General features: G+C 46.8%; 1 protein-coding gene across 3 annotated transcripts in view; it reads right to left on the reverse strand.

The window, feature by feature from the left end:
- The window catches only part of KIAA1671 (KIAA1671 ortholog), a 996,223-nt gene that overhangs the window by 25,120 nt on the left and 944,935 nt on the right, over nucleotides 1-26,168 (reverse strand). For all 3 annotated transcript variants that reach the window (XM_078667333.1, XM_078667334.1, XM_078667335.1), the window contains one exon: nucleotides 23,485-23,627. In XM_078667333.1, the coding sequence (XP_078523459.1) occupies nucleotides 23,485-23,627 (143 nt within the window). The remainder of the gene's footprint in view (nucleotides 1-23,484; nucleotides 23,628-26,168) is intronic.

The raw sequence follows: 26,168 nt of genomic DNA on the forward strand, positions 1-26,168 counted from the left end.
GCAAACCTTAAGATCTCTTTTGAAACCATATTCTTGAACTGTGTATGTTGGATTTTTGTCATTTTGGTCTTGTGTAGTTTAGATTAAATACCTTTATTTTTCTAAACTGTTGTGGAGTCAGTTTGTGGTGTTTTCACTGTGTTACTGTGAGTGTTGGTACAAATACTTTACACATTGCCTCTGGTTAGCCTAGACTGCTTGTGCCAAGCTACCTAGAGGGTGAGCAGGGGTTATCTCAGAGGGTTTCCTCCTTACCCTGACTAGAAGCAAGGGTCCCTATTTGGACAGTGGTACCTACCCCTGCCAACTAGAGACCCCCAGTTCTAACACAAACCATCTAATTGAAAGGGCATTTCCCCACAACCCTGAGAGTAGGTATCGACTGACGCAGATCTGGCATTTGGCATTGTTGTCTGTCGCAAAGAGATCCAACACAGCTTGCCCCACCGGAATAATATTTTGTCCAGATCCAGTTCCCACACGTGGCAACTGTCTCTGGTTCTGCTGAGTGTGTCTGCTAAGGTATTGTTTACGCCCAACACAAGCCTAGCTTTCAGAGATCTCTTATGAGTTGCAAGCCATTTTCAAAGCTCTTGGCTTCCTGAAATAACGTTAGTGACCTCGTACCTACTTCCTTGTTGATGTAATACATGCTGGTCATCATCTGTATGGACCAGCACAGAGGCTTCTGCTATTCGTGGGAGAAAAGTTTGGAGGGGAAGAGATATCGCCTTTGGTTCCAAGCAATTAATATCCATAGCCTTTTGAAATATTGACTACTTTCCTTGTATCTGTAGGTCCTGTAAGTGGCCACCCCAGCCGTCTAAGGATGCATCAGTGGTGATGCTGAAGTCAGGTATCAAAGTCAAGAATGTGAGACCTTACGATAGATGAGATATTGGAGACCACCACTCAAAAATCGTTACTATCCTTCAGGTGATGTTTATCAAGTCATCAAACGATCCCTCTGGCTTGGTGCTCCACCTGCAGTGGCCTCATCTTGAGCCATGCAGCGTAACCAGATTGATTGTGAACCAGATCATGTCCAGTAACAACTTGTAAAGGTGTACTGAAGCCGACTTTCATTTGCTAATCTTTAGAGCTAAGTTTGTTAGTCTTAGCTGTCTGTCTTGAAAGAGAAAAGCTTTGTTTTGCTTAGTTTCCAGATTGGCTCCCAGAAACGTTATTGGTTGACTTGGGATAGTTGAGGATTTTGGATAATTCACCATAAGGCCTAGTCTGTTAAACAGTGAGAGGCAAGCATTAGTAGCTCTGGAAGCTTGCTGTGGTGTTCAGGCTTTTAGCAGTCAGTCGTCTAGGTGGGGGAATACCTGATGACCTTGTTTTCTGAGTGTGGCTGCTACCAGAGCAAGATATTTGGTGAATATGCTTGGAGCGGACTTGAGGCCGAAGGGAAGGACAGGGAACTGGTAATGGGTACTATCTACAGTGAAGTAGAGATATTTGCGGAGCTTGGGATGTATGGGGATGTGAATCTTGTAGGTCTAAGAGGCGAAAAAAATACATCAAACAGAAATAAGAAAGGCACAAGCATTTTACTTTGAGGAAAGGATCAAGGGAGCAACCAACGCCCCTAGAGAAATAGCCAGAATAGTGAAAACACTATCTACATGCCCACAGCCGGAAGGTCCCAAAGAAGGAATCCCCCAGAGATGTAAGGAAATTGCAGAATTCTTTAACAAAATACTCAATATATACAATTTGTTCCAACCCCCCCTCCCCCCCCCCAGGATAAGGAGGACACACTACGCCCCAATACCCCCAATGGACCAGACACTCATAATGGAGCAGGAAAACTAGGGAGTATGGAAGACATACCGATCATGGATCTTACCACCCTTGATAACATTTTTGGGAAAATCAAATCTGGATCGCCCAGCGACCCAGCCCCCGTACACCTGTTAAAAAAAGTTAAAGAAACAATCCACCCGGTTCTCCTAGAAATGCTCAACCTATCCCTGACCACAGCAACAGTACCGGTAAGATGGAAACAGGCGATGGTGATGGCTCTCATAAAAAAGCCAAGCCTTAATGCAGATAACTGGGGGAACTACAGACCAGTTTCTCTCTTACCATTAGTCAGTAAGATAATAGGGAAACACGTGAATACAATACTTTCCAACTATCTAGAATCAAGGGACATCCTTCACAGATCACAGACAGGTTTTCGCCCCAACCATGGGACTGAAACAGCACTCCTAATGGTAATGGAGGAAGCTAGAAAAGTACTGGATCATGGAAGAACAGAGGCAGTTATCCTACTGGATCTTACGGCCGCATTTGATACGGTTAACCATAGTATCCTACTAGACAGGCTCAGAGAGATAGGAATCGGAGGAAGGGCCTTAGAGTGGTTGAAGTCCTTCTTATCAAACAGAACCTTCCAACTGTTTGAAGGCATGCACAAATCAAGAGAGATTCCTCTCACATGTGGAGTCCCGCAGGGCTCCTCTCTTAGCCCCACCCTTTTTAACGTACACCTAAAACCACTAGCCAAGATAGTACAGCCGTATGATGTGACTATAGTCACATACGCGGACGATACTCAGCTGGTAGTAGCCCTTGAACACGCAAAGGAAAACCCCATTGACCTTAAATCTTGCCTGGAACAGGTAGCCACATGGATGGAACAATCGTTCCTCAAACTCAATGGAGACAAGACGGAGCTTATGATCCTGGCAAATAAGGCCGAGACGCACACAAATATAAACTGGCCCAGCCGCCTCGGCCCCAGCCCAAAGAGAAGATCAAAAGCTTGGGAATCTGGCTAGACAGGGAACTCAAACTCGACCACCAAGCAGTCACAGCAGCAGCCACCTGCTTTGGCATCCTAAAACAACTTAGAAAGATTCTTCCACTTCTTCCGGACACTATACGTAGAACCATGGTACAATCTCTGATTCTACCCCGGCTAGACTATTGTAACGCACTCTACCTTGGAACCCCTAAAACCACGATCAGGAAATTACAAATAGTGCAAAACGCAGCAGCCAGACTACTCCATAATATCCCAAGCAGGCAATCAGCGAAACCAGCACTAATTGCATTACACTGGCTACCCATTGCAGATCGCATCAAATTCAAAGCACTATGCATTGCCCACAAAACTCTCTGGAATTCAGGCCCGAAAACAAATAATACCCTCCTTACCTTCCATCGCCCCTCACGTAACCTGAGATCAGCCAGCCTTTTCCAATCTAAGATACCCAAAACAAAGAGAACAAGAGCAGGCGGACGTATGTTCCCCTATAACGCAGCCCTACTATGGAACTCTCTCCCGACCAAGCTCAGATCCAACCCCAACCACCTAACGTTCAGGAAACAAATAAGCATGGGCGTAAAATCCGTTCCGCTCGTGGATTTTGAGGATTTTCGGCAAATTCGCAATCCGCGAACTCTCGCGAACTTGCCGAAAATTCGTAAATCCGTGCGAAGCGGATTTTTTGCTTGGTCGCACTTGTCAACTAGAATACTATACAATTTTGCGGGAGTAAACACTTGCGAACACGTAGATGCGGCGGGCAGCGACAATCTCGCAATTGCGAGATTGCAAAATTTACAATTTCGCACAAGAAATCCACCAGCAGGCAGCATAAACCTTAAAAATTATGATTTTTATCAGAATAACTCCTCAGGTTGACATTTGCCTGCACTTTTTTTTTTTGCAAGGAGTCCATTTTGGGGGGGGTGGGAGGAAGGAAGTGCCCCACAGTCTCCAACTTCCTGTTCCTGTCCAGCAGGCTCCTCCCAGTCCTTTCTTCATGTGCTGGTCACTTTGATTTGGATCTTGACCTGGAAGTATTACTTTTTGTGGATGCTGCTGGATATTTGGATTTTTGCAAAACTGAAAGGACTCAGCAGGTGCAAAAGTTCAATCTTATCATTAGTAACCATTCCCTGTAGTGCCTGGAAGGATTACTTTTTGTGGATGCTGCTGGATATTTGGATTTTTGCAAAACTGAAAGCACTCAGCAGGTGCAAAAGTTCAATCTTATCATTAGTAACCATTCCCAGTAGTGCTTCCTGAGGGGCCCCTTCAGAGTTCAGTTGCCTACTTGCAACTATTCTATGACCCTGCTCTGACCCTCACAGCAGGCTCAGAGAATAGCTACAAGTATACAACAAAGGTCCTGTTAAAAAAATTACACTGCAACAGAAAGCAATTACAGATAAGGAAGCAGGTGCCAGCCTGGAAGTTCAAATTCAGTGACACATTAATCAGCCCCTAAATCATTCATGTCAGTTGAGGCAGGGCAGGTGTGCTTTTCCCCCCCATAATCTACAGTGATGAACTAGAGGGTGGCATGGGTGAGCCAGAGGGTGGCATGGGTGAGCCAGAGGGTGACAGTGGTGAAACAGAGGGTGGCAGTGGTGAAACAGAGGGTGCTGTGATGAAAAAGACGTAGAAACAACATGGTCGCGACCGTTGCTACCCGACAAGTAAGTTCGCGTTTGCGAACTGGTAAAAAACCCTTGCGAAATAGCAGAAACACTAGCGAACACAAAAAAAAAGGAATCTGCAAAATTCGCAAGAGTTCGCGGATTTTCGGATTGCGAATCCGTAAATACGCAATTTCGCGGATTGCCAATTCGCAAAATCCGCCCATGCTTAGAAACAACTAAAAACATGGCTATTCCAGAACACTTTCTAGATCTCCTATGTCCTGTCTATCGCATGATAGCACTGGGATGCCCGAGGGTAGCCATGCGCTCAATAAAAATTAATTAATAATAATAATAATAATAATAATAATGCAGTCTCCACTGTTTAGCAGGTGCAGGATATCGGAGAGAGTGATCATACGGAGGGATTGTTTGCGTAAGAATTTGTTCAGATTTCTGGGGTCTAGACTGGGTATCCATTTCCCTGTTTTCTTTCGTGTAAGGAAAGAACGGGCGTAGAATCCCACACCTCTTTGGGAGTAAGGGACCTTTTATATCGCACCCTTAGCCAACATTATAAGCGCTTCTTTCCTCAATAAGTGAAGCCAAGGTGGGTGCGCTCCCCTTGGAGGGTTGTTTGTTGGCCTCTGGAAAAACTTCAGGGTATGTCCACAACTTACTAGATCTAATACCCATTTGCCCAATGTTATCTCACTCCATTGAGGGATGTAGTTGGAAATAGTCACAGCCACAGGATGGGAAGGAGTGAATGTAGCCGGTACCTGGTCTAAGTCACTGCTTGCGACCTGCATCCTGAATCTGGTGGAAGGATTGCTTCTGGCGCAGACCTTGTTTTTATAGGCTGCCGAGGGTGGTTGACAGTAAGCCTGAGGTTGGTAAGAGGATCTGTACTGGGATTGATGGAAGCTCTGATAAACTCCTGCGTAATTAAAGAAACTTCTTGTTTGAGGCCCCCGAAAAAGCAACTTCTTAAATTGAAGGGTACTTAGAGACCTACCTGTAGGAGGCGGGCTCGGTTTGTGGTGTATACCTATTGGTGAAACACCCTGTACTGAGTCCAGGCAACCCTTAGTTGTAATAGTAGTGGTCCCTGATAACGCAAGCTCTCAAGGGGTAGCTGTGGAGAGCAGTTGAGGCTTATTCAGGCGGGTGTAAAGGGGGTACATCACCACACAGTCAGTCAGTGAAGCTTACACACAAGAAAGAACCACCCCAGTGTTAGAAAAATACCTTGTATTTATAATACACCAACACTAGAACTACTTTGGTATATCTCCTACCCAGGGATATCAATTCACATAGAAATATACCTCAATACAGGTAAGTAAAGTTCATAAAGCACATAGGCCCCAATGGGGGTGCCACACCATATACTAACAAAAAATGAAATATGAGGCGAGTACCAAACCAGGGGTACCACCCAATGAACTAGGGACAAGGGGGAGCACCATAGTTAAGTAACTAAGTGTTGCTAGGTGCCCATGTGCAGAGGTGATCCTTAGTGTCCAAAGGATAACGTAGGAAGTCGCGTTGGAGTTTTACAGATTCTGGACCCTTCCCAGAGGACCCAGAGGAAACCAGTTGGAAACAGGAGGGTTAGAGCACACGCCCATCTGTGGAAACCCAGAAGACCAGGATCCCTACACCAGGGAGCCCAGGTGCATAGATGAAAAGTGGTTTCGGGCCGGCCTGTTGACTTCAATGGGTAACCTTGGATGTCTAGCTGCTACAGAGACTTGTGGACCAGGTCAGTGGAACCCAAATGTGAATTCCGGATGAGGAGTACCTGCAAAAAGAAGTGATATGATTCCAAATCACTGGAGGTGTCCTGGAGGTGCAGGAGCACAATGCCAGTCCTTGCAGAAGATACTTTGCTGTAGCACGAAGGTCTTTAAGATGCAGCTGAGGAGCCCACACGACGATGCAAAAGCACAGGAGATTGTCGAGATGCAGGAGGGTCAGTGGCCAGCAGGACCATCAACAAGCCTTGGCAAAAGAAACAGAAGTGCTGCACAAAGATGCTGTGTTGCAGACCAGCAAGGTCTGAGGAACTCACCCAGCCAGGGTAAGTCAGGACTGACCCCAGCATGCAGGAGAGCCAGCAGGAATCAATGGAGACCCCAAGAGGACCACCCTCTGGCAGCAGGCACAGGGAGTTGCCTGGAGGCCTCAGCGATACACACAAGATGGAGACACACGTCGCAGGAGATGCAGGGAGTTCAACACTCTTGGAGCTGGGTAATGCTTGAGACTGGGGCTTGTTGCAGCTTGAAGATCTTTGGTCAGGACAGTCAACAAGCCCTGGCAACTGCAGCCAGACACGGTGCACAGGGATGCTGTTCCGGTAGGCTGGAGAGGGATTGCAGTCTCCCAAGTTGCAGGGAAGACAGGTCAGGCCTCTGGAGAGCCACCAAACCACCACCTGTGTTGTCGTCAAGGTGCCAGCATATACAGGAGAGTGACTCTTTCACTCCAAGGAAGATTCCTTCTTGCTATCTTGATGCGGGCAGAGTCCTTGGTGACTCTGGAGGATGCACAGCCACAGAAGTTGCAGAACTTCTAGGGCATGGAGACGAAGTTGCAGTAGGAGTCTTCCTACCAGAAGCATTCATGTGTTGGTTCCTGGCTCGGTTCCAACAGCAGAGTTTGGTGCCCAACAGCAGAAGAGTCTTTAGGCAGTTCTTTAGGGGAAGCCAGTTTGTTCTTGAAGACGAAGTCCGGACGAATCTAAGGATTCACCTTAAGTAACCAAGAAAGGGGGTACGACTACTTCTGCGATGACCCACCTATCAGGACGGGTCAAGGATACTACCCTGGTGAACTAACCAGTCAAACTCCTGGGGGCCTCTGCTCATCTAAGTTTCAAGTCGGTAGAATCAAGTGGCAAACTGGAAGGAGCTGGACAGGGGGGTCGACACTCTCCTATCCTTTGTGTAGTTTCGTGCCAGAGTGGGAGCCAATGACTCCTGGGCTAGACAAAGCTGGTTTATGCAAGGAGGGCACAATATGTGCCCTTCAAAGCAGTCTGGAAGTGCCCAGGAGCATCCCCACCCTAACAGGCACCTAATTCTAACGGAGAGGTGGCTACACCTGTCCTCTACAGGAAATCCTTTGTTCTGCCTTCCCCTGCCAGAGTTAAGCTAAGCAGCAGGAGGGCAGAACAGTGTCTGGGGTTGGCAGAAGCACAACCTTGCACACAGGCCCTTAAAGGCTACACAGGTAGACATGGGGGGGGATTTGGTCCTCTAAGAAGCCCCCCAGTGCATGGTATTGGTGTAGCTGCATGATTCCAACATGTTTGACACCAACCATGACCGGGTTTGTTGAAGTCATTATGTAGTTGGACATCACTACTTAGCCAGTGTCCACTAAATACCTTAGAATGGCTTCCCCGCACTTGCCAAGCTAGTTAATGGACCTCTGGGTTTGTAGGGGGTCTCTACTCGTGAGGGGGCACCCTCAAACATACACTTAGCACCATGCCTGTGGGCTGTAAGGCCTACCTTAGGTGTGACGTTTAAGTTTTACGCACAGTGACCAGGTTATAAGGAAAACCTCTCTCAAGTGAAAGGTGCATGCACCATCTCACGCAGGCTGCAATGGCAGACCTGCGGACACAGTTTGTATGGGCTCCCATGGGTTGCACAATACATGCTGCAGTCCATGGGAGATCCCTGGTGTACCAATGCCCTAGGTACTTAGTACGATATACTAGAGACTTACAGGGATACACCAGTATGCCAATTGTGGGGTGTACAAAGTAATTACCAGTAATTTGAGGAGAGAGAGCAAAGACATTGGGGTCCTGATTAGCAGGATCCAAGTGTATTACAGTCAAAAACACACTGGCAAACAGTGAGGTAAAGTATGCCAGAAAGATCCTACTTTCCAACATTAGCTGTATATGTGTCTGTTTATATTGTAAGGAGCGCATCATCTACATGCTTCACAAATAGTGTCTCTCAGTCATAAGCCATGTCCAATATTTTTAATTGTACCTCTGGTTGGAACGCCGTGCCTTTAAGCCATCTTTGGTGTCTCAACACCACTGTTCCGGCTAACTGGCAAAAGTCTGTGGAGGAGACATCCATTGCGCAGTCGATAATCTCAGAGGAAGTGCATTTCCCCCTTCATGGAGAATCTATCTTGCTACCCCGCTTCCTTTCCTCAGGTGCTAATTAAATGAGGTTTCTGACATCGGACCACATCTACCGATCATAACGCCCTAGGATAGCCAGCGAGTTGGCTGCTTGAACGGCGATGGCAGACATTAGGGAGAACCTCTTCCGTTGTTGTCCAAGTGCCTGCTTTCCTTGTCTGGTGGCTCCGAAATGGTGATGGAATGTTTTTTGGATAGCCTTTGCGCTGCATGAGAGATCACAGAGTCAGGTTTGATGACCTGTGAGGCAAGTGTGGTAATCCTTAGTAGCTTTATACTTTTTGTCCATGCGGGGTGGACCTACGGCCACTACAACAGGGCTTTTTATTATGTTCATAATGCCTCTTGGAAGGAGCATAATACTTCTAACATTCGCCCTCTTCATCCTCCTGGTATTTGACCTGGAGTTCTGATGGGCTGTGCACTGCCCCAAAAAGCCTGTCGTCTGATTCCTCTATATTTAAGAGATGTCTTGACAATAGAGTTGAGTAGGGGATGTCAGCTCAGGTCTTAGAGCAGTTTTGATAATTTTGCAATTTTTACCATCATCGGTGCGGTTGACGATGCATTCGTCACGGTAAATTTCGACATTGATGTTTGGAATTCTGATGCTGCTGGCGTCCTCGATTGTCTCAGTCGTAGGGTTCTTCGTAAACGGCGTCTTCGCTAATGACAGTACTCTCGTTGACAAAATGGGCACTTTCCAGACTGTCGAGGATTTTTAGTCTTCGACATTACGGGTTCTGAGGAGAAAGAACGCTGCCTTTCCCCAGTTTTAATTGACCTATTACTGGGCTGCAAGGCCTCCTCTGTGGAGATTCATTTAGTTTTTTCCTTTCTCAGAGGGTCTTTAAGGTGAATTTTTAAGGCCTTCCTTCTCTCCTCAGACGTCCCTTGTTCAGAAGAACTTGACCTTTTGTGGGCTCTCACATACGAATCATTGTCTTCCTCAGAAATGGCGGGTTTCTGAGTTTTGGGGTTATGTAGCCACACACGTAGCCTCCCCTCCCTGTCCTTTAAGGTCTTCGAGAAAACAGTGCAACATCTTTTGCACTCCTTCACCTGATGTTGAGGGTAGAGGCAATAAAGACAGTCTTTATGTAGTTCACTCACATGTAGCCTTTTCTTTCCACAGGTTTTGCAGGATCTGAAGAGGGCTTTCTTAGAAATGTCCAAAATAATAGCAGTAGATACATCTGTAACTCTAAAGAAGAAAAAACTGTGCAGAGCTCAGGGAGACTGCCTTCACATAACGTGTGGTAGAAAATCTGAGGGACTTAGCCTCAGTTGGGAGTGTTCTAGAGGCTGCTGTCGTCTGAATGGTTATAGTCAAGTTTGGTCCTTTTTTTTCAAAAGGACATAGAAAGGCTATTACAAAGACTTTATTGCCATTATAGCCTATTATACTGATACATGCTGCTTTACTATGGAACCTCCACTTCGAAAATGGGTAATGATTCAAGCATGTGAATCTATATAAGATCCAATGCTGGAGAACAGTGTGCACTGACAGTTAAAGCCCCCTTTCAATCCCAGTAGTCAACTCAAACATACTTAAATAATGGGCAGCAACTAACTTGTCAATGAGTTCTCAAGAGTCTAGGTAAGAGACTGTTGAGTCCACAGTTATATACACAGAAGGTGGTTCAACCACCTCTTCTTTGGTATAAGCATCACTAGGCTAACCCTGGGGGGTTGCAGGGCCTAAATAGCCAGAGAGTCCAGTATCATACATTCCTCCTTGATAAACTTACAAACCCTCCTGTATGTCTCGGATTTACCTGGAAAATTAGAATGTGGGGGCATACCGAGGGTTACGGGCAGGAGCCAATGAAAATAGCTAAGTGAACTGCCATAGTTAGGGATCACACGCCTGCTGTTTAGTTAACACACTGGGGAACTGTTGAACACCCTACGCTAGGCAATCGTTATCAGTGATTCACAGCACATAATGGAGAGGCTCACTACTCTCTTCATTCTTATTAAAGGTTCAAAGGAGTGCTTCAAGTTCCTCCCAACAGTTGAGACATTTACATGAACAGTCCCAACAGGAGTCAAAAATGGACCCAATAATAATTAATCAATCATCATGAACATGTTCTGAATACCAGTGTTGGGGCTGTTTTATTTGTTCTTTGAAGATAGTTTTTCAGGCAGATGAAGTAGACCTGGTGATTAAGGTTGGCTTTCTGAATTAGTCGGGCAATTTTAATAGAAAGTGCCAGCACATAATCAATCAAATTAAGCAGAGGGATCTCAGGTTCTCCCCAACCCTACTTGACAAGGGTACAGAGCTACAGCCTGGCCAATGAATAATACAAAGGGGTTGAACCGCGTTTCATTCTATGCCACCGGCATATATGGAAAAAGCAGACATGGACCGAGGATATCCAACTTACTCCTCAATGGGATGTATATGGAGTATATTTAACTCTTGAGCAGCTTGTTAAGATACTTAAGAAGACCATTGGGCCAGATGATGATACAAGGTGGAGAATTAGTAGATCACTTTCTACTTATCCTACAAGGTCTTCAAGCATGTGGACACAAAGTTGTTTCCCTGCCACAAATAACTATTTTAGGAATATGAGCTACCACAGAGGGAGTCACGGTTCTATGGGCCACCACCTTTGTGTACCTTATTCCAAGGCCCATCCCAAGAAATATGTACTTCTTGCCTGAAGTGGTAGAAGACACAGGGCACCAACAGCGTCCAACTCTCCTTACTGAAACAGAATCACTGACAGTGGAACCTGAAGAGAAGTTACCTAACTGACAAATCTTTGGCAGATTAGACAAGACTGACAGCGTATCCCCATTTGTACCTAAGCTAGACAAGAAGGAATGCGGGAAGGAGGAGTACTTTAATTTGAACCCACCTGAGCCCTTGCTTCAAGACCAATTTGTGTCAGTTTCACCAATTTTTTCATCTGTTCAAGGGAAGGAACACTGATAACCCACTAATCCAAACTTCCACAGTCCTAAGCACTGTGTTCCTTTAAAAAGGGCTAGGGGATGCAAGATCCTTAATATTTGTCCAATGAAAGTATTTGGCACTCTAGCAAATGTTGCCCATCACGAATCCCCAAAGTTGGTGGTAGTGTTGCTTTAAAGAAATAGAATTGTAGGCATGAAAAAGGCCCACAATACCCCAAAAAGGCCCACAATACCCCATAATGGCCAGGAAAGAGTATCCTGAAACTCAGCAGAGGTACAAAATGGTTGCAGTCATAACGGTTTCAAAATAATCAACATTTCATTGGTCTTAGGCCCTTCTAGTTCCTTGGGTATATTAATTAGTCTGCCCCTGTTCATCTAAAGGTATGTCTTCTGTAGCATTTAAAGCCAACTGCCCAAGGACTTCACCAATAAGTACTAAAGACACTGTCTCAGGTACCAAAGTTCTATTGGGCATTGCTTACGCATTACCACATTCAAATGAGAGAATCCATGGGTCATGGATGACATACTCCCATACATAAAGAAATGGGAGAAGCGGACTGTCAGTAGATCCTTGTGAATTTGCTTCTAGGGAAAATAGGAGTTTTATGGCTTGTAAAAAGGTGGTTTCAGAGGAACTGGGTTTCCCCCAAAAAGTGGTACGGATTGACAATAATGTCCTGTTTTGAAAGACAGGAATACTTGGGCCAATCAAAAATACTTTAGTTAGTAGAAGGTGCTACAAATGAACTCACCGTGAAAATTGCAAAAAACACAGTTGATGGACAGAATGTAGAACAATGTCATACATTCACCCCAGTACAAAGATCTGGGCCTAAATCCATCTTTTTTTGCACTCCACACCACCCTGGGTTAGACACTGGCTATATGCAAATCAGCTCTGACCCTGTGCCTCATGGGAACAGTCCAGTCCGAACTACCAAGCCATGTCTTTCCCAGACCGGAATCAAGCATCCAAGGACCGGTTTCTGGCTATCAGCCGTCATCAGCCTGGATAGCTTGACTCCAGTGGTGTGGAGAGCCTGGGACTCACGTCTGAGCATACCCAGCACACTCGGGGTGAAAATTGCAAAAAACACAGTTGATGGACAGAACAATGTCATACATTCACCCCAGTACAAAGATCTGGTTCTAAATCAATCGTTTTTTTGCACTCCACACCACCCTGGGTTAGACACTGGCTATATGCAAATCAGCTCTGACCCTGTGCCTCATGGGAACAGTCCAGTCCGAACTACCAAGCCATGTCTTTCCCAGACCGGAATCACGCATCCAAGGACCGGTTTCTAGCTATCAGCCTTCATCAGCCTGGATAGCTTGACTCCTGTGGTGTGGAGAGCCTGGGACTCACCAGCATGACTGTGATCACCCCCATTGTGCCTAGATAGAGCACGTTATCTGTGAATGGAGTCAAAAAGACATTTGACATAGAAAGTCAATTGTCGTAATAAAGACCTCCTGCTGTAAAAAGCAAGAAACAGAAAGGACAATGTGCAATATTTATTCTAACAAATGCGTCATCATACACAATGTAACGGATGAAAACAGAAGCAGTTCCAGACTTTGTGTATTGGCGTGCTAACTATAATTACCTCTATTTTGCAAAGCACTACCACAAATACATTTTGAATAACTAGGATACCTTATATAGGTTTCAATTAATATATGTATATTAGTAATAAAATATTTCCATTAGATTGGGTTGCACTAGAATACAAATAAAAATAATTTTGACTCGTGATTGGTGGATGAAGTTGAAATACAGACAAAACATGCACTTTGGTCTATAAAAACAGTATGTGAATCTGAGTAATGAGTGTTGCATCCTCCCTCGCTCTGGAGAATACAAATGACCACGCCAGACACTGAGCTCTGTAACACACGTCTTTATTCTTCAGCATGCAATCATTAACTAAATGCACGACAAACTTTATTTTATTTTTTTATTAAATTTGTTTATTGGTGAACATCACAGTCATGTATACAGAAAAGGACAGCAATTTTGACTTGCATACTCATAATAAATGGACAATCAGTAGACAAAGGTAAATATTACATCACATTTGCACTTTCTGTACTTCTATGCATGTCCAGTTCCACCATTGGAGACACCACTGGATTTCCTTGATAGTTATTCCAAAGCGACCATTTCCGATCCCACTTTTTCGGGCACCCCCTTGCTAAAAAAACTTCCGTTTCCGCCAGCATGCATCTATCAAGCTCTCTCTCCCATGTATGGACTTGTGGTATGAGCCCCCCCCCAATCCTCTCGCTAGCTCCCGCTTAACTAATGTGTATCCTAGCGTCGTGAATTGTTTTTCCACTTCCGTGAGGTCGGTCACCTCACAGATATTCAACAGTCCCAATTGTGGCGTTAATAGAATCTCTTTATGTAGAGTCGCCTGCATGTGTTCAGAGGCCTCATCCCATAAGCTACGAATCGTCGGGCAGCTCCAAAGAGTGTGGTAAAATGTGGCCCGCTGGCCACAGCCCCGTAGGCATAGGTCGTCAGCTCTGGGCCCTATTTTCGCTAGTGTCTGCCCTGTCATGTATAAGCGGTGTAGTATCCTCAATTGGATCAATCTAAACTTAAGTGCAATGGCCGCCTCCCGAGGGGACATAAGGGCCTCCTGCCAGTCCTTGTCACTAATTAATTATGTGCTTATATAGCGCTGGAATCACTCCCGAAGGGGTACCTCCGCGCTTCGACCACTGCGAAACCCTTCCTGGCTTCCCTGAGAGATGGTCCCTTAATGGGTATCTCCAGGGTGAGACCAGGCATCCCCGGCGGTCTGGTGGGGCCGTTAGTGAAGATGAGGCAAGCCAGTGCCCAGAGTTGCCGAGTGTGATCGCTGATCAGAGTGGGCACGGAGGCGAGAGAATTATCGAGTCCGCTGACCCTGGTCCAGAAACCTGCCGCGTCGGGAATCGAACCCTGGTCCCGGGCCGTCCTCTGCTCTCGGGTCTGCCGCCTCTAACCAGTGAGCCACACTACTCCACTACTAATCACTCCCAAATCAACCTGCCATCGCTCCCTAGGTCTTGGAAAGGTATCTGGGAGATTATTGCATAGTTTCTTATAGGTGAGAGATATTGCCTTGGAATTTAGGGGCCCATCTAGCAGCCTATCCTCAAATGGTGAAGATTCTGATATGTCCGCAAAGGATGGAAAAGCTGCCGCAAAAGCATGCCGGATTTGCAGGTATCTATACGTTTCTCCCGGAGCCAGGTGATACTGCTTCTGGAGGTCCTCAAAGGTAAGTATAGCTCCCTTTCTGACTAGGTCTTTTACTGCTGAGATACCAATAAGCTCCCACTTATCAAACCCGGGCTGGTGACACAGCATGCCCAACTTCCGCGTATACCAAAGTGGCATTGCCTTAGTGAGGACGCCAGCCCAGCCAAGGCGAGAAAGCACTGTTCGCCAAATCTCTAACGTGTGTAGGGTGGGCCCAAACAACCGCTTCTTATTTTTCTTAACATTTGTATACATGGCCCCGAAGTAGCCGGATCGATCAGTTTGGTATTGGTCAAGAGCATATGCAGGGTCATCTGGAGGACGGTATATCCAATGATTAACAGTTACTAGCTGTGCTGCCCAATAATAGAGTTGCAGGTCGGGAAGCGCAATGCCTCTGTCAGCTTTTTGTTAACTTATCTAGTGCCACCCTTGGGGCCCTCCTATCCCACAACAACGTACGGACCTCTCCTCCCACTGCCCTGAAATACGAGCCTGCAACTTTATTTGGACAGTTATGAAGGATATACAGGAAGCGAGGAAGGGCCAGCATCTTAAAGGGTGCAGCTCTTCCCAGCAGCAAAAGTGAAAGGGATCTCCAATGTTTCACATCCGCCCGTAATTTAGCCAGCGGGGGGGGGGGGGGGGGGGGGGGCAAGTTAGAGCTGTAAAAGAGGTTTGGGTCGAACGTGACAAAAATCCCCAAGTACCAAAACCCTTCCCCCGCCACCACTATATCGCATCGTGCCGGAAACCTAGGGACCGGGCCCTGCAGTATAAACAATACGGACTAGTGGCAATTGATTGCATACCCGGAGTATTTACCAAAATTTGTAAAGATGTCAAGCACCACTGATATAGATCTGTATGGGGAAGCCAGGTACAGCAGTATATCGTCCGCATATAAGGATATTCAATCTTCCACGTCATCCGCCCACCTCATCCCTCGGACCATAACATCTCATCGATCCAAACCACTAGGGGCTCTAGTAACAGCGAAAATATCAAAGGGGATAGAGGGCACCCCTGTCAAGTACCTCTTCGGAGCCTAAATATCGGGACGTATGACCGTTTACCCTCACTTGACCCAAGACATCTGTGTATAACAGTCGAACCCAGGCTATAAATTTTGGACCCAGACCCATTCTTTTCAGGACTTCAAACATGTACGGCCATTCTATGGAATCAAAGGCCATTGAGGCATCGAGAGACAGCATCGCTGCGTCGTCCTCGATGCATTTTCTACGTGCCATCACATTATGTAAGCGCCTTAGATTGAGGGCCGTATTTCTTTCAGGCATAAACCCAAACGGGTCTGGGTGGACTAATGTTTCGATAACCGACACCAGCCTGTTGGCCAAAACTTTCGCTAGCACCTTTGCCTCCACATTATTCAACGAAATCGGCCTATAGGAGCCACATGCTTCCACTGGTTTGCCCGTCTTGTGGATTACAACAATAGTAGCTAATCTCCGATCCACTAGCAGCCGGCCCACCTCCAGACTCTTCTCATACATGGCTTTTAAATGCTGGATCGTGCGGGAGGCAGTGACTTTCAAAAATTCAACTAGGACGCCGTTGGGCCCCATCGACTTCCCAGACTTGATCTGCCCCTACAGCTTTGCCAATCTCTTCAGGTGAGAGCCTCATCCAGCGTCTCCCGATCCGCCTCCAAGAGGGCTGGCACGTCACTATCCTGGAGAAGCTGGTGCGAATGCTCAGCCGTATAGTGAGTAGAGGGGGAATATACCTTTGCTAGGTGAGCTGTGAATTCCTCTGCAATTTCCTGAGGATTGTGACACCGTATCACCCCCTGGTGTCGTCAGCTTATTTACCCATCTCGATCCCTGTACTCTCCGCTCGAGCCATGCCAGTGTCCTGCCTGCTCTATCCCCCATTTCATATATTCTAGGCTGGGTGTGGCCATACTTGGCCAACATGTGTTCCATGGTTTTAATCCGATACTCATCTTGCTTCAGTAGAAGCATGTGCAATGTATCAGGAGGATTCTGTGCATGCTCCCTCTCTAGGTTAAGAAGGTTGTGTTAAACCTGTGCCACAAGCTTACGCTTCTTAGTAATGTATCCCATCTTCAAAGATAAGGCCGCCTTTTCAGAACTACCTTTTATGTCTTCCATATCGTCTGAGCGGATGTGACTGAACCGACATTTTCATAGAAGTAGTTCTCAGTTTGTGTGCGAAGTTCCTCCCTAATGTCTGGTATGTGTAAAAGGCATGGGTTGATAACGATAGTGGTACGTGCCTGCCTTTCCCAGTGTGTATACTCCACCCAGACCGGGGAGTGGTCAGATATGCCCTTCGGTAGAACTTGGGACCTTACAAAATTGCCCACAGATGACAAATGTTTGAGGAAGTAATCTATACGTGATAAGCTGTGATGCATACTAGAGAAAAAGGAGAATAACTTGTCCCTGGGCTGCAGTGCCCGACCCATAACCACCAATCCTAGTGCTGTCACAAAGTCGGCCATTAAGACACTGGATGGCGATCGATCGTGTAATCCAGTGTCATGTTATAGTCTCTTCCCATAATCAATGCGCTGTCTTGGAGTCCCGCCAGCCTTCCCTCAAGGTCTTCTAAAGCTATTTTACCCAAAGCGGGAGGTAGGTAAACCGAAATTATATTAAGAACCCTACCATGCCATTGGGCCTCCACTCCTGCAAATCTCCCCGCCGGGTCCGCCCAGATCTTACAAACTATGAGAGAAAAGGACTTCTTAACCGGAATCGCCGTTCCCCTGGACCCCGATGTGTAATCTGCATGGACCAGTAGTTTATAGCCATGTCTCGTGAGGGCCTTTAGTCTTCTGCCCCACCAAGTGCGACTCCTGCAGCACAACCACATCAGGGGAGTGTCGCTTCAAATACTGTTGCTCTAGTCTTCTCTTGATTTTGTCCCCCATCCCGTTAACATTCAAGGTCAGTACAGAAGTATCCTATCTTTATCCCCCCCATCCCAAGTCAGAAAATAATCACCACTTGCACGGATCAGTGCTGTTGAGGAAATCTTATACAACAACTCGTCCTTTATTGATCACCCCAGCTGCTTTGCAATCCCGTCACTCACGAGGATCCTTGACTCGTCCTTCACACCAATAAACCAAGTAAACTTCAAACATACCCCATACCCCCCTCAATGCCCACTCCCCACCCTGCCCCCCTGCCCATGGATTTAGAACTACCCACCCCCAAACATGGCAGAGTGCTTCCCCACCCCCCACCCCAGAATGCTAATGCATGGCGTGTTATGGCCCCCTTCCCGCTTATACACATTACAATTAACTTGCATTTTAGCCATCCACGCTTAATAGCATCTAGTCCCCTTCAGATCACAGCAATGAGAATGTGCCGTGCTCCAGCCTTCTAGCCATTCCCAGACGGTCTCCGGTGAGTCAAAAAACCACGACTTGCCCTCCGACTCCACTCTCAGCCGTGCAGGAAAGAGCATCGTATATTTCACCTCCCGATCTCGCAGTTCTCTCTTCACCGCCTGGAAACTGCGGCGCTGGGCTTGAACCTTAGGAAAGAAAGCCACCTCGTAGTTATCTATCTTCAGGGGGGGATTGGAGCTTGCAGTCTGGAGGATGATGTCCCTGTCCCGGTAGTTTAACACTGGGGAAATAAGGGGCCTTGGGGGCGCTCCCGGCTTTGTTCTACCTCCCGGCACCCTATGAGCTCTCTAAATTGAAAAGTAACTGATCAAAGTCTTGGGCTTCAGGTGCTTCGTAATAAGGTCCTTAACATACAAGTCAGCTGCCTGCCCCTCCGTTCTCTCCGGAACCCCTAAGATTCTAATGTTATTGCGACGGGCCTGGCCTTCTTAGTCATCGAGTTGTTGCAACATCCTCTCCTGTTTCTTCTGCATTTCAAGCATTTGCGTCTGAAGTTCCGATGTATCCGTCTGCAGGGCTCTTTGACCTTCTCGTCCATCTTTCGGAAGTCAGCTCTGATCAGAGAGACCTCAACAGGGACAGGGTCCACCGAGGCACGTACCCCATTAGTAGCTGCCATGACATCATGAAGGGTCGGCTCCGGGCCTTGTTTAGAAGCTGCCCCACCTTCCTTCTCCGATTGCGGCGATTCACCTCTGTCCCCTGTTCTGCACCATGCAAATTTTGCTAGCGGCTTTTGGGCGTTGGCCTTAGGACCTTTCCCTCCCGTCGCCATGGCTGCGGTGCACCGGGCAACCCGCTGGGTAGAGGCACAAGTCACCTCGGTAGGGACAGTCTCAAGTTGTTGCCGGGGTTGACCAAATTTGTGCGTGATACTCCTGGGGCCACCGCTCCTTTCTCTCAGCCCCCAAATGTCAGTTGCCCGGACAGGACCGATTAGGTCGTAGTAACGGTCTACAATATAACGGATTCGACTACACCACCTTCCTTCGCCTGGCGTCTCCCTCGGAGCCACTCGATTGTAATAGTGTCTTGAGACGGGGCTAAAGCTTCCCACCTCTCCCCTGAGCCATAAGGTCAGGAGATGAACGCTCCTCCGGTTCCCACCTCAGCTCCCAGAAGAACTGTCCATCCGCAAGTGGCGCGGGGGGATCACCAGTCAAGGCACCGCACCTCAAAAGCAGTCCAGCAATGCCCTCCTAGCGATTCCTGTGAGCGCGTAGAAAGCACCGACCTTCACTGCCCTCGTCCAGTCAACGGGTGGGGGACCCCCTGCGCCAGACACCCTCAGTCCAGAGCGCCCCTCAAAGCTAAAGGAAACGGTACCTGCTTTCCATGCATTCACCAGTGCCTTCAATGCCGAGCACTATCGGCCCGCCCTAAGTGTCGGGTCTCATCCATAGGGCTAGTATAACACCAGGTCATTCCTTGAGGGTCCCTCCAGTCGCAGCCTCAGTTGTACCCCGCCCCCAGGGGTCAGCCACATGCAAACACTACCTCTACCTCCTGGTCCCCGAGGTTAAAGGCACAGCAGGAAAGCACTCTTCCATAAAGGGGGGGGGGGCGCGCCGGCCGACGCTTCCCCAACTATCCCTGTAGTCTGTAAACACCTCCTGGCACCCCCCACACCAAGCAGCGGTATCAGCAGTTGCTCCTCGCTCCGAAAACCGCAGTCCGTCACCTCCGCAGTTAGGCCGCAGCTGGGGCCTCAATTTTGTCGCGACCAGACCACGTCTGCTGGGCCCTTGTAAATCACGCCTCCTGGGAGCCTCCAGATCGGCCACGGCAGCCATGCTCACCCAGGCTGCCTAATCTGATCACCACACACCTCCACTTCAATCCGGCAGACCTCCATTGGGGCTCCTCATGTGGCGTCTCGCGTCGGTCGTAGCGAGACGCCGGTTTTCAGAGCACCCAACGCTGTGAGGGCCATATCCCGCCAATCATGAATTAATATCAGATATATCGCCATACTACAGTATCCATTTGGCCCCCGGTTAGGATAAAGTGAATTTAAATCCAGATCTGCTACCTATATTATAGGCTCTATCTGTGATCTACATATCTTGTGCCGTTTTCATCTTGGGACAGTATCAGTTTTCGAGGAACAAAGTCTGTTCATCGTCATCATAATGTTAAGGACGCTTATTCTCTATCGTTTTCGCCTAAAAAATTCATTGAATAAGTATTTAATATCATCTATTGGGTTATGAAGCTCTGACGAAATATATGTTTTTAAGCAAATCCCTCACATCTTGAGCTATCTATTGCAAAAAGACGGGTCACCTGATGAAGGCTGCCAAGCCGAAACGCGCGTGTGTCATCTACCGCTTTGCCTCCATCGCTTTTCTTGTCTCATGCTCATTTATGTGTGTTATATGTTTTTATGAATTAATCTGTATATATTATCACATAAATATCAAAACATTTTGTATTTTTAAAAAAAGTATATTTATACTCCCAAAAAATTGCTACATATATAACATATAAAAAAAATATGTATGTATTTAAATAATAAAATTACAAAACCTCATTATGGAGTTGGTGAAAAGTTTGTATGTAGTGGGTTATATATATAAAAAATTATAGATGTATGTCCTAAGTTAGGTTTATTCAACTTTTTACTAGCTATAGACCTTTTCAAACCAGTTAAAAGCATGCATGACAGGTTGAATTACTCAGCGAATTATATCCTGAAAGATTTCTGCAGCTGACAACACCAAAGCTGAGTTTTTGTATCTGAAGAAACCAAGAAGAGTTGAAAAAGTAGAAATATACCTACGGTTCTCTTCTAGCTCAATTTGATGGTATCCTTTGTTCAAATCAAGATGGCATAAGACTTTGGACCATTCAGCTATGTCTGGACCTGAATGTCTTTCTCTCGATTGCTTTGTTGGCCTGGCATATATCAACACAAATGCGCACAACACCACCACGGTCCTTTTGTGGCACCACCACAATGGGCAAAACTCATGTTGTGGGACCAGTAAAGAAATCTATGATGTCATACTTTAATAATGTTTCTAGTTCTTTCCCAATGGCCTCCTATAAATGAAACGCAATCGGACGGTGTCACTGAGCAACAGGACGAATGTACTCTTTAATGTGACATTGCACCTTCATTGTCTTGAGTTTCCCTAGTCCATGCAACAACAGAAATTGACTTCCTATTTCAAAATGTGCATTGAGGTTGAAGTCGATTGATATCAACCCATGTCAGCAGCAGTGCTGTAACTGAGTAGACATGAACTCGACCAAGTACCTTGAAGGACATGAATTGGTGCGTATACTGTTGTTTTCTTAAGCGCAATGGTTGCTAGGAATGAACCTTGACTTTTCAATAGCACAGAGCAGCCAATGGCTACACCTTTGTTTTCTAGGACGTTAGACGTGGTATCAGAGACAGTTCCTTGTGTTTTTCTGCTGGCATGATATTGATCTATGTAGCAATGTCTGTAATAAAAGATGTTCGGCAGCCATTCACCTTTAGTGTGACCATGCGGCACTGCCCAAAGGAGTTTGGCCACTTCTCATGGCGATCTCTCTCCGACTTGTGTTCTTTGCAAGCAGTCACTCCTACATGTGCACGTTGTTCAGTGGTCGACATCACCATTGCACACCCCTCCTCTTCACTGTGCCTTAATTATGATGTTGAAGAGACTTTGTGTAGTCTCTGCTTGCCTGAACTGATGTTGCCATTTGGCCATGGCTAGAATGCTTCTGGAACTTTCTGGCGTCCATTTTCTTTTCTTGTCGTGATGCACTTAGTTTCTCTTTCGCTTTCCAGACCGTTATGAAATGGTTTTCTTTCCCACAACCTTTGCATATCTGTCCACTGGTGGGACATTTACCTTGGTAGAAAAATGAAAATCCACATTAGAAACACAGTTTTGTTTTCTTCTGAGATATCGCCTTATGGGCCCCCACTTAGTGTTGCTGCTTACTTTTCATGATTAACGCAGATTCATTCTGGGCTGTCCCGGCTTCCATATCAGCAGCCTGTCGAGCTGCATGTTCAGTCAGCTCTAAGAGGCAAGAGTACATTTTCTAGGCTGAATGTCTCTCTAAGCATGCATCGTCTAAATGAATCAGAGAGGCAACCATCGATGACAGACACATGGCTTCTTAGTCAATGAATTCACCAAACTTGCAGTGCTTGATGAGGGTTTCAAGTCTTTCGACAAACTCATCCATCATTTCACCAGCTTGCTCCATTGCCTGGTTGCAAATGTACCTTTCTTAGTAGACATTTCACATTAGATTGAACTTGGCTTCTAACGTCTCTTTGAGGTGACAATAAGATTCTGCATTAGCTTATGTAAGTTTCTTTATCACTTTTTTCAATCCATTACCTTCAAGGTTCTTTAAGTATTTGATGATCTTTTTGTCATCTACTTCTTCTAGAGCGTCTATGAACTCATTGAACGTTTCGATCCAAGCAGTCCATCTGGTGCCAATATTCTGCCTTTTGGCTATATTGAAGAGAAGTGGAGGTTTCGGGAACACAGCAGCACTGTATTTGGCACTCCTTTATGCAGCCATTGAAAAATGTCACTATTCCGATTGGCTTTTCATCAGATTTGATGTCACTGTCTACTTTGGACACACAAGCCGTCGACCAGGCTAGATCAGAGGTCGGGTGACACTTCCTTTGTTCACACTGGTAAGAGAACTTGTACACTTGCACCTGGTTGTCACAGCATTTAGAGTTTCATTGGGCCTGGTTGTCTCTGTGCTTTCTAGCACTTGGCGTCGCTGCCTTCAGCGCTTCTTTCTCTATCTATGATGGCGTAGTGTTACGCTGTTGCGCAGAATCCCTTCTATTGGCCTTACCAGTAGGCTTCTGGCGGTCTTTCTGACGGTGCTTCTCTGTAGGAGCTTCACCTTCTTCAAGGGCCTTGTAGAGTGGCGCTTTGACTCCACATACGCCAACCCTAGACTGATTTTTGAGTCACACACAAGAGCAGTTTGCTGGATCTTGGCAAACTCTCAGGGAGAGCAGTCTTGTTTCTTAGGGGCACGTATTTCAACCTTGTCGCCAGTTGTCACATCCTCCGTAGGTCTGGAGCATGCAAATGACCACCGACACACATAGCTCTGTAACACGTCTTTAGTCTTCAGAATGCTACCATTCTCTGAACGCACTACGTCATAAACTTTGACCACACCCAGATACCTCCCAAATAATTCCATAACTTTATAAGGAGTCCACCAAGGACCAAGAGGGTCCCTATTGCACATAATCACATGACACTACACTGTGGACATCAAGTGACAGCATCTGCTAACCTGTCATCCTTTTCTGCTGCAGAAGGCAGGGGTCTGCCACCAATAGCTCCCTGCTGGAGTGAAGATTTTGGTGACTTGTACACATGCCCAGCGCCTGATAGTTCCGTGGGGCTGTCGGATTCTTGCCTTTTTCGAAGCTGAGCCTATGACAAACAAAACAAGTTTATTAATTCAATGCCATCACGCTTGGTCACTGTCCCTCCAAAAAGACATTTCTAAATATTTAGAATGCAGTAAGGACAAAAAGTAAATAACAGCATTGTTATATTTGGTTTTAAATCGCAATTTCCTTAAACGCCGATATGTGTGAATGATTCCAAAATGCTAAATCGAAAAGCAGACTTACACCCAATTACACAATAACTTAGAAAATTTGAGTCTTTAACACAAAAATGTTTAACCATTTCTAGAATCTAATATAACAGACTACCATTCGCTACTGATTGCCCCCATACTTCCTCATGTTCAGTTCTTCCAAGACATAGGTCATACAATTCCCACGCTCCTCTACTACCAACTCTAATCCTAGCTCTATTAACTTCCCCCTAATAGACTAGTTATAGCCACTTTGCACAAAACATGGATGCTTTTTTCCCCAATCACTCCAAGAAGTTGGAATCTTTCATCATTAACACAACTACTGCAGCAGTATTTAAATCCTACATATATACAAAATCGGTCACTGAATTCTCTTCCACACAGCCAAAGCACTAGTTGCCTCATTGGACATTGGTTAACTGGACTATTGCAATAGTCTTTTAATGGGCCTTCTCATCACACCTTTGCTTCCATTGACAAAGGTTTAAAGTTCACAACTAGAGTACTACACAATCTGCATTTAAGCAACCACTGCTGCCATCAAGTCAATTTGCTTTCACAAAAAATTAGGGCTTTTACAAAGCTTTCCCACTAGTCTCCACTCCAAAGTCATTCATGGGCTTGTCCAGGTTAGTGTTTAGCTACTTTATCCCAATGCATCTGGTCATACAACTTAATTTAAGCTAATCGGCATTTCCTTACCGCAAGCAAAGTTGCACTGTGCAACGCCCAATTTCTGGTCATTTAAGCACTTGGACCCACACACTGGAACGCTCTCCCACTAAATATCAAAAACTGCTCAACAGTACTAGAAATAGAACAGCACCGACACTACACCGCTTAACTATGTAATTGAACTATTGCCACAGAGTGACAAATATTGTAAAAACGTCAATTTTGTGTTTACCTGAAGCTGGAAGACATTTGCCAACTATGCTGGCATACTGCATGTGCTCTATGTTACTAAGATTTCAAATGGCTTTGGTTTTTGCTGTTCTTATTCTCGTACACCTCATTTAACATATACCATTTTTAAACACATTGGCATCTGTAATTTGGCTTAATCCACCTACTTTCATATGTATTTTGTCCTTTCCGATAAGATTGGTACTTGCTGCCATCTGATATCTAACTAAACGAAGCAAGAGCCTCTCAAACACACCTCCCTTGGCTAACACCTCCTGGGCTAGACCCCAGACCCTCGGTCCGAGACCTGCTCTCTCCCCTACAGCTCCGCTGTACACTGCTGCGCCTCGAGCCCCACTCTGGTAGGGTTCGATACTGTGATCGTGTTTCTCTGCCCTGCCTTTTTTGCGCTGTATTTTATTGTAACCTTGCCCCAGGTGGTTTTATTGTGCTTTTTGTTCATTTTTGTCCCTTATTGTGGTTTTCTCTCCTCGCCGCCTGTGCCCATCTCCCCTTTCAGCCCCCCTCACTGTGCCCTTTTCACTTTTTTCCGCTGTTCCCGCCCCCAGCTGCTTGTTTCCTCCCCCCTCCCCTACTTATGGTGACTGCAGCGGGGAGTGCGAGCTAGAACCCAGACCCTCGGTCCGAGGCCTGCACTCTCCCTCACAGCTCTGCTGTACACTGCTGCGCCTCGAGCCCCACTCTGGTAGGGTTCGATACTGCGGTCTGCCACTTCTGTGATCGTGTTTCTCTGCCCTGCCTTTTTGCCCTGTATTTTATTGTACCCTTGCCCCAGGTGGATTTATTGTGCTTTTTGTTCATTTTTGTCCCTTATTATGGTTTTCTCTCCTCGCCGCCTGTGCCCATCTCCCCTCTCAGCCCCCCTCACTGTGCCCTTGTCACTGTTAACGCTGTTTCTCGCCCCCGCTCCCAGCTGCTCGTTTCCTCTCGCCTCCACTACTTATGGCGACTGTCCCCATGTGCCCTCTGTGACCCCCGCCCTCTCACCCCTCGGTGTCTCCCGCCCCTGCGGCCCCACCCCCCTGTACTCCCATTCGCCACCCCGCTCCCTCCTCCCAGCTGCTCCTCCCTCCCACATCCCCTCATATGGAGGCCGCTCAGCGAACGCGTGCAGTGGGCACACCGCTTGCGCGCTGAAGGCAAACCCGTCTGCACCAGTTTGCGCCTGGACCGTGCCCAGCACCAGGCACCCTGGCCCCCGCACACACCACGAAGCCCGTCCCTGCTACGACCCCAGCACCCTCCACGCACTCAATGCTGGACGATCACGCACCTGCTGCCTAGCCGTCCCGAAGCGCACCCAAGGACCCTTCACCTGCTGGAATTGCAGCTTCACCAGCATCCGGCCCGCCAACCAGCCCAACAAGGAACCCAACTTCCTCAGATGCATCCTGCTAAACACCCGCTCCGCCCGCAAACACGCTGTTGAACTCTGGGAC

This window comes from Lissotriton helveticus, chromosome 11 (genome assembly GCF_964261635.1).
Source record: "Lissotriton helveticus chromosome 11, aLisHel1.1, whole genome shotgun sequence".
Taxonomy (NCBI): domain Eukaryota; kingdom Metazoa; phylum Chordata; class Amphibia; order Caudata; family Salamandridae; genus Lissotriton; species Lissotriton helveticus.